Source organism: Gracilinanus agilis, chromosome 1 (assembly GCF_016433145.1).
Source record: "Gracilinanus agilis isolate LMUSP501 chromosome 1, AgileGrace, whole genome shotgun sequence".
NCBI lineage: Eukaryota > Metazoa > Chordata > Mammalia > Didelphimorphia > Didelphidae > Gracilinanus > Gracilinanus agilis.
This window is the reverse complement of record NC_058130.1, coordinates 238,746,567-238,762,740: the sequence shown is the minus strand read 5'-3', so window position 1 is coordinate 238,762,740 and position 16,174 is coordinate 238,746,567. Positions and strand designations below refer to the sequence as shown.

At 33.8% G+C, this 16,174-nt stretch overlaps 1 protein-coding gene across 1 annotated transcript in view; it reads right to left on the bottom strand.

The window, feature by feature from the left end:
- Positions 1-14,163: 14,163 nt before the first annotated feature.
- CAAP1 (caspase activity and apoptosis inhibitor 1) overlaps positions 14,164-16,174 on the bottom strand; it is a 69,462-nt gene continuing 67,451 nt past the window's right edge. Inside the window, exon 6 of the mRNA XM_044657490.1 lies at positions 14,164-14,553. Coding sequence (XP_044513425.1) covers positions 14,210-14,553 — 344 coding nt within the window. The 3' untranslated portion in view covers positions 14,164-14,209. The remainder of the gene's footprint in view (positions 14,554-16,174) is intronic.

The following is a 16,174-nucleotide window of genomic DNA, read 5'->3' as shown; positions in this document are numbered from 1 at the left end:
CCCTTTGATCCAGCCATACCATTGCTGGGTTTGTACCCCAAAGAGATCATAGATAAACAGACTTGTATGAAAATATTTATAGCTGCGCTTTTTGTGGTGGCAACAAACTGGAAAAGGAGGGTATGTCCTTCAATTGGGGAATGGCTGAACAAATTGTGGTATATGCGGGTGATGGAATACTATTGTGCTAAAAGGAATAATAAACTGGAGGAGTTCCAGGCGAACTGGAGAGACCTCTGGGAACAGATGCAGAGCGAAAGGAGCAGAGCCAGAAGAACTCTGTACACAGAGACTGATATACTATGGTAAAATAGAATGTAATGGACTTCTGTACCAGCAGCAATACAGTGACCCAGGACAATTCTGAGGGATTTATGATAAAGATGCTACCCACATTCAGAGGAAGGACTGCAGGAGAGGAAACATAAGAAAAACAACTGCTTGAATGCATGGGTCGGGGTGGACATGATTGAGGGTGTGGACTCGAAACTACCACACCAATGCAACTACCAACAATTTGGAAATAGGTCTTGATCAAGGACACATGACAAAACTAGTGGAAATGTGCAACGGCCATGGGTGGGGGGAGTGCGGGGGGTGAAGGGGAAAGGAGGAGCATGAATCATGTAACCATGTTAAAAATGAATATTAATAAATGTTTGGAAAAAAAAGTACATTACTAGAAACTTGGAAAGATTTTTTTTATTTTCTGTTTTTTTAATTTTATTTATTATCTAAAGTGATGCAAAGTGAAGTAAGCAGAACCAGGAGAACAATGTGCATGGTAATAGCAATAAAGTACAAGGATCAACTGAATTGCTTAACAATTATCAGGAATGCAAGGATCCAGAAAAAGGCTCTCCACCACCATAGAAGGAATAAAAGTGTCTGAATTCAGATTAAAGCATGCCATTCTTCACTTTATTTCCTTCATGAATTTTTTCTCTAGTGTGACATGTGTCTTCTTTCACAATATAACCATGGAAATATGTATTGCACGATAACATGTATAGCACATATCATATTATCTTCCTCTTGGGGAAGGGTTACGGGGAGGAGGGAGAGAGAACATGGATTGCAAAATGTCAGAAAACTAGTATCAACATGTAATCTAGGAAGAAAAATCAAAAAAATTTTTAAAAGTACATTATTGACTAAACTAATTTACTAAATCGTGGCACTCATCTTTCCATTCCTTAGGCCCGTTTTTGGCAAATCCTATGGCACGTGTGCCAGAGGGGGCTGTGCCTGTCCCCCCTCTCCATACACACCTGAGGACATTTCTTTCATCACCTGCCCCTCTGCCCAGCAGCCTAATGGAAGCACTTCTTCCCACCCTTGTCTGGCGTAAGGCGGGAGGCTCACATGAGCATGAGGGTGCAGTTTGGTCACTCGGTCTCTAAGCCATTTACTCAAATTTTGTTCAAATCTGGCTAATAAATTTCCATTTTCAGTCACTTTGCATGCCCCACAGTCTGACAGCTGCCTATAGGTCAGTCACTGTCCTAGGCACTGGGGACAAAAAGAAAAAAAAAAAAGTAAACAACACCTACTCTCAAGGATGTTTCATTTTGAATTTGTTTTTATTTTGTGTATACCTTCATATGAATTTGTTTCCCCCACTAGAAAGCAAGCTTCTTCAGAGGACAGATTGTTTCATTCTTTGTTCTCATATCTCTAGCACTTAGGACAGGTCCTGGCAAGCAGCAGATGCTAAGAGGTTTGCTGGTAGATTAATTCTATCAGAGAAAACAATATGTACAAAGAGGATAAATGCAAAACAAATACAAAAGCATTAAGACTAAAGAAATTAGGAATGGCCTAGCAGTTGGAGGGATGTGGAAGAGCTTCATGTAGAAGGTGGTATTTGAAGTTAGGATTGAATGAAGGCTTTTATGAGGGGGAGATGAGGGCATGAATTCCAAGCATGAGGGACGGCTGGTGCAAAGGCACACGGTAGAGAAATGGATTTTCCTGAGTGAGGAACAGAAGTTAAGGGGAGAGGTGTAGGTCTTGGGTGCAAGGCTGAAGAGCTAAGATAATTTTATGATTACCTCAAGTCCTTTGGTCCTTTTTCCTTGGGCTGCCACATTGCTGACTCATACTGAGTTAGTGGTCCACTAAAACACCCAGTTTGTAAAACTGCTGTCTATGCCTTCCTTGTCTTATTTTTGTGGATTTATTTTGTACTCCAGTTCAAGTCTTGTCCTTTATCCTAACTGAATATCTTATCAGCTCAATGCTTTATCCTGTCAGGAACCTTTTGGATCTCAATACTGTTATCCAATGTTCCCCTATCCCTCCTGGCTGTCATCTGAAATTTTACAATTACGTTTAAATTGTTGATTGTAATTAAAGCATTTACTTTTGCATATTATAATATATATTATTTATAATGTTATGTAACTGAATCCCTAAGTGTGATGATATCAGTGTTAAAGAGTCTCCCTCTTCTTGAGTCTGCAGAGCTAAAGACACAAAAGAGAAAAGAGGGAGTTCAAGGTAGCATTGTGTATTAAGATATACTTGTGAGAAAGTCCAAGAAATCGGAGGCAGAAAGTAAAAGAGAACAGGCAGAATAGGCAGCTAAATGGAGCAGTGAATAGAGTACAGGTCAGGAAGATCTGCATTCAAACCAGGTCTCACACACTCAGTAGAGAAGCTGTGTGACACTGGGCAAGTCATTTAACCTCTATTTGCCTAATTTTCCTCATCTGTAAAATGAGGATAATAAAAGCATCTACCTCCCAGGTTGCTGTGAGGATAAAATGAAATGCTTATTAAGAACTTAGCACAGTGCCTGGTACACAGTAAGCACTATATAAATGTTGACTATTATTACTAGTATTATATTTGAGTGAAGGTTAAAGACAAGAAAAACAAAAGTACTTCAATTACTGGAGCATAGATAAGGAGTTTGGGGAACAGATTCCAAGCCTGTCTATTCATGTCTAGCAAAAGTAGAGTAGCTAGTAATTTCCAGACTTTAATTAAATTTAGCCTTCAAAAAGTGAAAGATTCCACAAGGGAAAATTATATTCTGTATTTGATTCTAAAAAAGAAGAAACTGATTGCTGGTTGTAAAAATGATGGGAATTTTGGGAGGAGGTGACCATACCATCCTAAAGTTTATGATAGAGAAGAAGAAAACCTGATGTTCCATAGAGTTTGAGAAAGTAGATTTCAATTGGTTCAAAGGATGATGTTCCATAGAGTTTGAGAAAGTAGATTTCAATTGGTTCAAAGGATGGGTAGGATCCCAAAAACTAAAATGCTATAGGCAAGTCAATTCAGAAGGGAGAAATGGTCAGGAATGATAATTTGAAGATATAGAGGGGCAATTCCACAGAAAAGGAAGTGAGATTTGTCTAAAGAAACTTATGTGTATGCGCCAACCAACATGGATTTTAGAAATAAATATACAGAAAATGGAAGCAAAGTGAAGCAACAGGAAATTATTGTAAGACTGTGGTCCAGTCCTGTAAAAAGTATCAGGAATACTAAAGTTCAGAACAAGCCGTAGTTAGCAAGGAAAATTAAAGACAATAAAAAAGGCTTTTTTAGTTATATTGGGAGAAAAAGAGGATCACAAAAGAAATAGGACCTTAGCTTGGATGAGTGGGAGAATAACTGACAAAAGAGAAAAGGTAGAAACTCACAATTATTTTTTATTTTGTCTTATGAGAATACATTTACACTTGAAATGACAAGACAAAAACCACAGGGAATTGGCTGTCATGCAAAATAAGGAGCCATAAAAAGGTAGTTAGTTAATACTGATGATTTCAAGGCACCTATCCAAGATAAACTACATAAAACATCCAGTACTAAAAGAACTGATGGATGTCATTACTGAGCTACTGTCAATAGTTACTAAGGTTTTGGGAAGAGGAGAGGTACTGCAGGACTAAAGAGGGCAAATGCCCCAAACTTTCAAAAAAAGAGAATAAAATTTGCAAAATATAGGCCAATGAACTTGATTTCAATTCCTGAGATTATAGGACATTAAAGTTATGGACTGCAGGATTAAATGAGTCATCAGGGTGGTATGGCAGCACAAAGTGCTACTTTGATCTTGGGCTATACAAGAGGTACATCTTCTAGGAAGCATGAGAGTTTCTACCCTCATAATATCTCAGTATGGTGTTCAATTTGGGGAACCACAGTTTAAGAAGAACATTGATAAAATGGAAGGGTCCAGAAGGGAGTAACCACAATAATGAAAGGCCTCAAGTTCATACTACATGACTGAAAGAACTGGGAATGTTTCCCAGAGACTCAGGTTGGGCAGTTAATAAAGTTTTCATGTATTTGATGGATCATCCTGTGTAAGTAAAATTAGACTTACTATATTTTTCACCAATGGTTGAACTAGAAGCAGTGGGTAGAAATCTCAGAGGCAGATTTAGATGATGTCAGACAAAGCTTCCTATAATTTAGAGCTAATCAAAAGTTGGAAACAGGTTGCTTCAGGAAGTAGGTTCCTCTTCACTGGAAGTTTTCAAGAAGGGGCTAAATGACCAACCATACTTCAGATCTATTGTCATGGGAATCAATCAAAGGCACAGATGGACAAGGTGGAATTCCCTCCAAACTTGGTTGAGTCTTTTGTGAAGGAGGGAGAAAGGAAATCAGTTTTCAACTGACCACTGAAGTTTAAGTGGTGGCAATAAAAATAGTTTTTGTCAATACAAGTTGAAGATTAAAAGAAAAACTTCTTTAAATAAGATAGGTATGATTTCATTGAACACATCTTTCTAATAAGCTATAATATGCCATAGAACCATTTTGCCATTTATCCTAAAATTTGCACTTAAGTTCTGGTACCACAGTATAAAGATCACATTGAAAAGAATGGTCTCTTATCATATACATTTAAAAGGACAGTATGTCATGTGAACTTGCATTTTTTTAAAAAACAGAGATGATTACTTGTCCTCCACAGTTTAATAACCATGCAATATTTACAGTTATGCTCTTTGGTTCTTTCCCCCTCTGACTACAGCATCAGTTTGATTAACTGGTATGCAGCAAAAACCTTTTTACAGGCTTCAGAGTTTTCTTCACCTTTTATGTATCCCGTTTACATATTTTAATATTAATGGCAAGAAAAAACCATAAAACATGAAACTTGACCAAAAAAATTGCAGTATTTTAACATTTAAATTTGGCCATAAATAAAACAAGTATAATAAACATTTTTTCTCCTTCCACATATTACAGATTGATTTAGAAATAAACATGAAGGTTTATATTACAGTAACTAAGCTATAGTAGTTCATAATCAGATTTTAATTTGGTATCTGTATGCTTTTAGAACTATATTCCTTTCCTTAATATTTACTAATATATAATTCCCCATTCACAGGTCATTACATAACTGTTTAGCCCTCAAATGAACTTTATTACAATAGGAAATTGTGCTTTCAGCTGCCATTTAGAGAGATTAAGACAAAGTCACAGCATTATACTGCCTAAGTAAAACTATTATCGATTTCTAAATCTTGTTGATATCTCTTCTTTTAAAATTCTGACATCATATACTAACATATTAGTAGAAAGTAGGTTTTATTATTATTTAAGGAAATGGAAAAAATTCTTTCAGGAATTTTTTTGAGGGGTGTGGGAAGCCATTTAAAAACAACCTTCTTTCACTTACCTAAAATTTAATATTCTAATCACCTTAGGCAAAAAAATTCCCTTGGTAAAATGCAAATATTGTAGATATTTTTAAAATCATGAATTCTTTGGATTATCCACAGGGGTAAAAACTTTTTTAAAAGGTGACAAAAGTCTAAATTATTGCTCTCTACCAAATTTCTAGAGTCCTTGAGAGGAATATCTGCTACACCTGGATTTCTGGATGATGTACAATTTCTTGATAGTAGGGACTGTTTCATTCTTTGTATTTGGATTCCCTGTTCCTGGCACATAGTAGGCACTTAATAAATGCTTATTGATAAGTTTGATTTTTATTTAACTAACACTAAAAACATGTTCTTTTCAAATGAAAGCAAGAGTTTACTTGAAGAAACTGAATTCCTTTTCTATTAGAAGTCATGATATGTTTACCTTCAAGACAATCAAAATGCACATCTATTTCAAAGATAATAGAATTTGGTTCTTAGCATACAAAATAAGTTTTTAAAACTTTAGGCTAATAAAAAATAAACCAAATGATCTAAAGAATATGTAATGATTCAGTTATGCTTTTTTTACATACAAATATGCTTTTGATATAAACTATTAAATTGCGTGATAAAAATTCTAAGCCTACATTTCAATAGATCCAAAAATTAAATTACATATCAAGATGTTTGAAATCCAATAAATCAATCCAAGGGCCTTCTCTGTGTAGCTGATAACATAAGACACCACAACAAAGCTTAGAATTCCAAAATTAATTATAGATAATCAACTATATATACTGGTATGTAACATTTTTCTTATTACAAAAAAATTTCTGATTAAGAATTCTTAACATGTTTTTTTCTTGGGAACTCTTTTCTTTTTTCCCATCAACTTCAATTACTTTCTTCTCTCATTTATAGAATAAATCTTCGTTATAGTTTAAAGCCACCCAAATAACATACTATACTGCCTATTGGTTAAAAAAACTGAAATAACACTTAAATATCACAATGCTATTTTTCCCCCAAAAAAACTTTACCCTCCATCTTAAAAGCAATCCTGCATTTTCACTTCTATTTTAATTTAAAAAAAAAATCTTGGGAGCAGCTAGGTGGCTCAGTGAATTGAGAGCTAGGCCTAGAAAGACAGGAGGTCCTGGGTTCAAATGTGACTTCAGACATTTCCTAGCTGTGTGCCCCTGGGCAACTCATGTAACTGCCACTGCCTAGCCCTTATCCTATCCCTTATCCCTCTTCTGCCTTGGAACCAATACATAGTATTGACTGATTCTAAGATGGAAGATAAGAGTTTTAAAAAAATTTTTTAACCTTATTGGTCCAAATTTAAGTTGCTATATTTCCTCAAATTCTAAGTTGTACAAAGCCTTAGAGAGGCCAGTCTTCACATTCCAGCTAGTTTTTGTCTGCCCTACCTCATCCCTCTTAAAATAAGACGCATGGGTTAGGTAAAAAATATACAGAAGATGTTCTTATTTTTTGTAATTCTATCAGAATTTGAGTTTGTGGGCCCCCACAAGTCCTAAAACAATACTTCACAGGAGTGGTTTCAGAGTAGACATCCACTCAACTTCTTTTCACGCAATCAACTTTCATAATAAAAATATTCAACAGAGTACTTTTATGTGGTTTTAGTGCATTTCCATTCTTTTTTTTTCTTTCAAATAAATCTTAACTTAGGGATGAGGCCTAACATGGCACTACTCATTCCATGAATTCTTGAAACAGCTCAAGAGCTAAAGGTTCATGACTAGGTTTGAGAGACTAAGGTGGCTATGTAATAAGTTTCATTCCACATTTCAGCAGCTTTAGAATAGAATCAAAGATGGACCTACCTTATTGTGAATTTTGCTTTCCAGAAAAATATATTATAGAAAACAACTTGGTAAAGTCGAAAGGACACTGGATTTGAAATCAGAAATTGAGTTCAAATACTGACTGTACACCTTAGAGAATTCACTTTACTTCCTAGCCATAGGAGGCAGGGGAAGGCCTTGACTAGATAAAATTTCATATTCCTTTCAAATTTTATTTATGATCTTATCATCTAGGACAGTGATGGGCAACCTTTTGAGCTTGGTGTGTCAAAATTCACCAAAAAACCAAGCATAAGTCGGGTGGTGTGTCACTTCAAGAAAAAAAACATAATTTTGTGATATTTATAGTTTAAATAACAAAAATTTATAATTGTAATATATAACTGCATTTAATAAACAAAAAAAGGTAAATTAATATAGGTAGAATTGCCATCTATAGTGCACAGAGTGCCTATACTACATTACAGCAAATGTTTCATCCTTGGCATGTGGCCCCATACTTCTCTGTACGTAGCCACCTGCGGCCAACATGTCATCAAAAATACCTATGCATGGGCAGCTGGGTAGCTCAGTGGAGTGAGAGTCAGGCCTAGAGACAAGAGGTCCTAGGTTCAAACCCGGCCTCAGCCACTTCCCAGCTGTGTGACCCTGGGCAGGTCACTTGACCCCCATTGCCCACCCTTACCAATCTTCCACCTATGAGACAATACACTGAAGTACAAGGGTTAAAAAAAAAAAAAATACCTATGCATGTCAGAATTGACAAACGTGTCATAGGTTTGCCATCATCAACCTAGGACACTATGAAATTTCCAGTACGTTATAGAAAAATGAGAATTGACCTTGGTTGGTCATCTATATGGCATTGGCATTGTCTTCAGAAAGAAAAACAAATAAAACATCTCAAATAAAAATGAACCTAAAAATTCACTCATCCTGGAATTAGTACAGAATTAGTAATTGTGAGTGGAAAACAAGATTCAACAAAGATATGAGAACTGATAAAAGCTTAAAGACCAGAAGAGGCAATATCTAAGCAATATACAACCAGAACCATAATGAGCAATGTAATTACATGGTGAAAGAATGCAATCAAATTACAAGGCTACTGCAACCTATCTTTAATTTGATGGATACATCCAGCATCGCACCTCCAGTAAAGCTGGAAGAAGAAAGGCAAATAAAGATTACTTTCTGTGTGATTTCATTTCTCTCAGACTTAAACATTTCCCTGGAAAGTATCAGGGTGAATGGGATTGGATGAGATAACCTTTAAGGTTTTCTTCTAGTACTAAGTCTATGATTCTATATTATATTGTTCTGAATATCAGCTAAAATCATAAAAGCCATTATTTTTAAAATATAAAATATTTCTCAAAACAAGTGAATAAATGCTTATACAATACTGTTATATTAAAGCCAAATCTAAGGGCAAAATGTGACCTAATGCAGTAACTTTACTTCATTCTCAGTTTGAAAAAATAAGCAAAAGTCAACTTACCTCACATATTCCTGCTAAGAAAATTTCAGGAATTTGTTTCCTAAAATTTTAAGTTTATTAGAATTTTAGATATTTTGAGTTGGAAGGCATACAGACATCATTATCTCAACCCCTTTCTTTATGGATAAGGAATATGAGAATCAGAGTTTGAAGTGACTTGTGCAACATCACACTTATTTAATCATCTAGATAGTACAAGTCTCCTGACCAGTGCCCTTTATAAAATAAAACCTCAAGTTAAAATGTCTTGCATTCTTTATATATATATATGGGCATGGGGGGGAGGAGGAGAATGGTTTGGAAGCAAACAAAAAGGCTGCAGAAATTTAAAAGTACACTCAAGAAATACAATGGTCAAAAATTGCTATTGTGGATAATTAGAAAATAGTTTGGCAGAAACTAACATATACCATTATCTTATACCGTTCAATAAAATAAGATCAAAATGGATACATGATCTAGACATAAAAGGAGGTACCATGAGTAAATTAGAAAAGCAGGGTACATACTCTCTATCAGATTTATGGATGGGGGAGGAATTTATGAGTCAATAAGAGATAGAGAGCGTTGTGAAATGTAAAATGGATGATTTTGAGTACATTAAATTGAAAAGGTTTTGTACAAATAAAATAAATGCTGGTAAGATTAGAAGGAAAGCAGAAAATTGGGGGGAAATTTTATACACACTATCTTAGAGGGCTCATATCTAAAATATAGAAAACTCTGTCAAATTTATAAGAATAAGAACCATCCATGGCAAAAGAATAAACAGACGATATTTAGATAAAGAAAGCCACATATAGATATATGAAAAAATACTCTAAATCACTGATTAGAAAAATGCAAATCAAAATAATTCTGACATATCACCTCACTTATCAAACTGACTAAAATGACAAAAGAGCATAGTGACAAATGTTGGAGGGAATGTAGAAAAACAGGAACACAGTGTTCTGTTGGAGGAGCTGTGAACTGATCTAATCATTTTGGAATTACACCCAAAAGTGTTATAAAACTGTGCATACCGAGATCAGGGAAAGAAGGAAAGAATCCATGTGTTCCAAAATATTTATAGCAGCTCTCTTTATGATGGCAAAGAATTGGAAACTGAGGGGATGCCCATTAACTGGAGAATGCCTGGACAAATTGTGGCATATGATTGTGATGGAATACTATTGCACCATAAGAAATGATGGACAGATTGATTTTTTAAAAACTTGGAAGGAACTACACAAGATAATGAAGAGTGAATAGTTTAAATCAGGAGAGCATTATCCATGGCCACAGAATTAATGCTAGAAGAATAAACTGTGAATGCTACCTCCAGAAAGTAAAAAGAAAGGTGAAACATTAAAGACTTAATATATATGTATATATATTGGCCTCCTTGATGATATCTTTTCTGATGAGAGAAGAGTAGGGAAGGGCTAGGACACTTGTAGATGGGATTTATTATGTAGAAATAAAGAAAAGTAAGCTAAGCATATAGCAAATTTGTGATTTGGTTTATGTACTATCTTCTTTTTCTTCATATATGGAAATAGTTTTTTTGTAAAATTTGGAATAATAATTTTAAAAATAGAAATAGAATGGTCAACCGTTTTACTGACAGGCCTATCTCAAGAATTATATGCATATAGTATAAGAACAATTACTGAGAAGAATACTATTTTCCCAATTTCCATGGTGAAACAGAAATAAGTTTTTAAAATTATTAGGCATTTCTAAATACCTTGCATTAGGTCTAAACAGGAATGAATAAATGAGTTAGTTTTATTACCAAAGAAGTTCAGAAATTATTCTTAGATTCTCTTGCCTCAGTTTCAGTCCTGTCCTGTAATCTGTGATAAGAGTGAAAATCCTCAGTCTAAATCATCATCCTTAAAAAACTCATTTATGGAAAGTAGTTTCTTACAATAAAGTTTAGAGAGAAAAAATTTACTTCAATGTTCAGGGTTCTAGGGTTATGGTTTTCAAGAAAGATTTGGAGATTTTTTTGGTGATATTTTCAGAATACACTTGAGTGTGTGAAGAATATACCTGAGATTTGCGTATTAATACATATAGCCCACTAACAATTGGCAATTGGTAGGCCATTTTTGTTACTATAATATTAAACTGAATAGTTATGGGCTAAACCTGTAACTTCTTTGATACGATCGACTAGAAAAATGTTAGTACATTCTCTGTAACTTACTGTCCTTGAGACACTTAGGGTACTGAAAAGTTAAGTGATCTGTTAGGGCGTCACCAAACTAGTAATGCTAGAGGGAGGAGGTGAACTAAGATTTTTGGCTCAGTGGCCGGTTCTTTAACTATCACACAACATTATTTCTATACTGTAACACAAGATTAGTTTCAAATAAAATGTTTTCTATTCTTTATTGAAATGTTAAAATTTGTTAAATTCTTAATAAAAAAGAAAGACAATTTTTAAGTTTAGCTATTAAATCAAACAAAAGTCTGGTTAAATTACTAAACTAACAAATTTAATGAGGATTTGGAAATGAGCTTTAACTACATTGCTTTGATTGCTAATTAATTTTGCCAGGAAAAGCAAAATTCCCCTAAAGATAACAGATCATCTCAGCTTAAGGGAGCATAATATAGTGGAACTGGAAGACTTAGGCTTGAAGTCCAGTTTTCATATTTTCAAATGGCCCTGTCTTTGGATAAGTCGACTTCTCTGGGCAACATTTCATCATTCATAAAAAGATAATAATACTACTTGTACTATATTACTATTGAAAGTGGATAGAGAATTGGCCTTGTAGTCAGGAAGACCTTGGTTCAGGTATTGCCTCTGACTCTGACATATTAGTGGTTGGGTAACCAGGAGTAACTGACAACCTCTCAATGCCCCAGGCAACCCTACAAGACTCTTAGTTGAGAATCGTTACTGATCTGCATCAAAGGAGAGGATTTTATACTAGGATTCCTACACTTCTAAAACAACAGATCCAGAGCAAAAAAGCTACTTACCTCACTGGGTTAGTGCAAGTATCAAATGAGGTAATGAACAGAAAAAGTGTACTATATAAAATATAAGCTATTTGAAAAGAAAACAAATAAGATGTGTTTAGATAGTTCACGCAAGTAGGTTTTTCTTAACCTTTAAGAAACAAGAACCCCTGTATTCATCTGCTTATTACATGCTAAAAGTTTATTGCAATATACCTGAGTTTAAAATTCTGAACAATGCTAGGTGCTCAATACTAAATCATCAACTGTTTTTATATAGCACCACCACAGAGCTGTACTGGACTTTCTCCATTACTTAAAATATTTCTAAAAGCAAGCCTTTTTCTTTTCTCTACTGAGTTACACTATTACAATTTTCAAATCTTTCTACCTGAAAATGAAAACACACATACACAAACCTGAAAACAGAGAACCTAGCTGTCTTATGCATAATTCTGACTTCTCATTTGTACATTCCATTCTATCTGACTTACCCACTCTAGTCAAATATTCTCCAACCACAGTGAATGACAGATTTAAATGAAAAAAAAAAAATGGTCCTTAGAGGTGGTCATTTTTGTCATCCATGAGTCACTCTACAATTTTTATTACAGTAATATTATCACCTCATTTAATAACTTGGCCAACTTTGAAAATGTTCATTTTGCACAAGATTAGTATTATTTAGCCTGCTTTTACAATTTCAAGGAAAAAAGATTACTTTAATACAATGTAACTTCATCTTAAACCACTCACAGTGGGAACCCTGTTATTCAAATCAGTGTCCACATTTACTAACTTAAAGTTAATTGTTCCAAAAAAATTTAACTATTGAAGTTTTGTTAGAACGACTCAGGGATAAAAAATATGGCAACTTTAAAAAATTGTCATTGGGTAACCAAAAAATAAAGAATATATGCAATACAAATGTTTAATAAATGCAATCTATTTCCATAGGAAATCAACTCAATACCAGCATACGATAAGCTACATAATATAAATGCAGCTCTATGTGTTTTCTGCTATTAGAAAAGCGGTCATTAACACCCAAAGGGAATATTTTATTAATTTATACTCATGTATAAATTAATAAATATATACATACATATCAACTATATATTTATAGTCAAGTATAAAAATTAAGGTACTATATCCACTCCAGTAAAAACCAATTCATTTTAAGTTGTCTCCCAAATTAGTTTTGTACTAAGATTTAAAATTATTGCTAAAGAGTAAAGTATCCTGAAGATACAATGTAAGATGTTAATTTTCTTATAAATACTACAAAACTAGAGGGTAATTATTACATTATTAGGTGATCAAAGTGCTCCACACTGATATGAAACAACTTTATTATTGGTGAAATATCAAAAAGTATTCACCTCCAGAACAGCAGTCTTTTTTTTTTAATTGAATGGATTATCACATCAAGATCTTCAACCAAAAATTCCCAGATAAAATTTGGTACAATAAAATATTATTTTACTCATAACTTGGAATTTAAATGAATTTTTTCCCATTTAGGAAAGAAGGTCAACAAAGTGTCCACTAGAACCAAATACCTTTTAGAATAGTTTGTTTGTTTGTTTGTTTGTTTGTTTGTTTGGAAAATGGTTTCTGTTGCTCTCTACAAAGGCTTCTCTTCAACCACTTTAGATCTCTAACTATGCATTTAATTGTCCAAAAATATAAAGTTGTTCAGTTTTAACTAACAGGTACATATTCTTAACATCTTGGACCCAATGAGAAGTAAGCTTTGCAACACCAAATTAGAACATTTCAAATAGGCTTCATCAATAAAAGGCATCTTCAAGACATTGTATTCTTAAAAGTGCATATACAAAATTGAATTTTTTCAATTGTGAAGAAGTTTAAAGGGAAATAATTTAACTTCTTACTGAAAAAGTGCAGGCAGTCTTAAAGGCAACCTACTTGGTCTTTAAATTTTTGTGAAGCATTAAGCCGTATTTTATACCTAAGTGTATATAATCTGGGACCCTTTGTTACCAGATGCTAAGAAATAACCAGGTCCAAGTAAGTACTGATCTAGCAAAGTGTCAAAATAACCTAGCTTTGTGAGGCACAAATAAAAAAAATTTTAAAAAAAACCTCACAGTAGAACCAACAAAAAATAACCATAAGCATTTTTGGACAAAGATCAGAATTTGCAAAATAGGATTGAATGAGGAATGTCACACAAAATCGAAATAAATTTTACAAAAGAAACAAACTGACATTATTCCCTTCAAGGAAACATAAAAGCTTATTAAAATGAAATAACTTTAAGCTATTTTTTTAACATCACCAGCTTTCATCAGGGCCTTAATTGCCCTAGCCCTCATTTCAAGTTCCAAGAGCTCCAGCTGCTGTGCTGAAGGCTGAACATCTTCTGAGGGAGGGACAGTCAGTGTTGCTGCTTTAGACTCCTTTGGGCTAGATTCTGCCAGTCCCAGTATTTCATTCACACTTTTCTCAATGTCCTTCTGGAGGTCATCTATTTGACCAGCTTCACTTTTGACATTTTCTGGTACATCTGGCACAGCTGCTTCTTCATTGCATGGTCCTTCTATGTCACTGTCATATGCATCAGCATTGATACTGAGTACATCGCTATCTTCACCTTTGCCTGTAACAGTACACAAAAATGGAAAATAATGATGTAGCTAATGGATCCTGATCAAAATTATCTTTCTGCTGAGGTACTGAAATGTGTATTTTAATTTTCTCTGTAAAGACTTAAAAGCCAACTACCTCCACCATTACCGTTCTCAAACTCTTTGACTTTGAAAGCTAATCTAATTTAGGCAATTTTTAATGTATTTTTTATTTCAATTTAGAAGAACATGCAATATACCCAAGCAGCAGTGCCTGGAAAATTTATTCCAGCATGTGGGGTTCCATGATCTATTTTCCTAATTAAAATGTCATAAGGTTTTATATTATAGTGAAGCTTCTGCATTACAAAATGAAAGCTGATGCTGGAAACCTTTAGAATTGATTATTGATTATTATTTTAGAAGTAAAATCTAATTCTGAAAGTACAGCTTAAAACACTTTAAAATTACTTTGTAAAATATAAAAAATGAAAAATACCTTAGGCTAGACACTGCCTAGTACATTACAATTATCCTAGATCTCCTCCCATACTATTCTGAGCTCTTCTCTTTCAACTCAATAAATAAGAAGGATGCCTAAAATCATTTTAGTTACTTAAAATAAGCCTTTGTCTGGAGGAATTTAATTAGAAAAGTTCACATGATATAATAAAAAAATATCCTTTTTATAAAATTCCCATAATTGATGTTAAACTTTAGAAATTATCATTCTCAACACCTTGACCTTAAAAATGGCTGTAGTCTGCATGTTATCTGAACTTTAATCACATACCAATGTCTATAACATTATTACTTAAATCTATTACCAGTTATCTTTTACATGTCAAAAATTAGCAATTAATTCCAATATTTTTCTAATATTTAACCTTGAAATCTAAACCTCGAATTCACAGAAGGGCTTGTTTTAAGATGAGACAAGTACAATGAAGCAACATATTTTGAAAACAGTGACAGAAATCTGCAATTATTAACACTCAATCATTTATATTGATAATTGCCTTTTATCCCTCAAATTATTTAAGAAAGGCTCTCTTGTCTATAATTAGTATAAAAAATACTTATTTCGAGTCCAAAAATAGCTACAATATTTAGCTGCTTTATTTCATACATTTTTAACATATCACACACTGCCAATAGAAAAAACAAAATTTTTAAAATATATTTTAAACAGAAGAAAAAATAATTTAAGTATAAAAGGGGAAGAGGAAGAAAACAAACATTGATTTATATGGCATCTACTATACATGCCAGGCCCTTTGCTAAGTAGCTTATAATATCTCATTTGGTCCTTCCAAATCTGGAAGATAAGTGATATTATTATTATCATCATTACCATCACCATCACCATCACCATCACCATCACCATCACCATCACCATCACCATCACCATCACCATCACCATTTTATAGTTGAGGAGGGCCAACAGAAGTGAAGTGACTTGCCCAAACAACTAGTAATTGTCCTACAGAGGATATAAACTCAGGTATAACTGATTCCTGGCTCAGCACTCTATGTACTACACTATCTGTCAATAATTTTATGGAAACAGATGCTATGGAAGAAAATGTCTGACTAAGTTGTCCATAAATCCATAGCCATACAAAAAAAGATAATTTGTATTCATTAATTAAA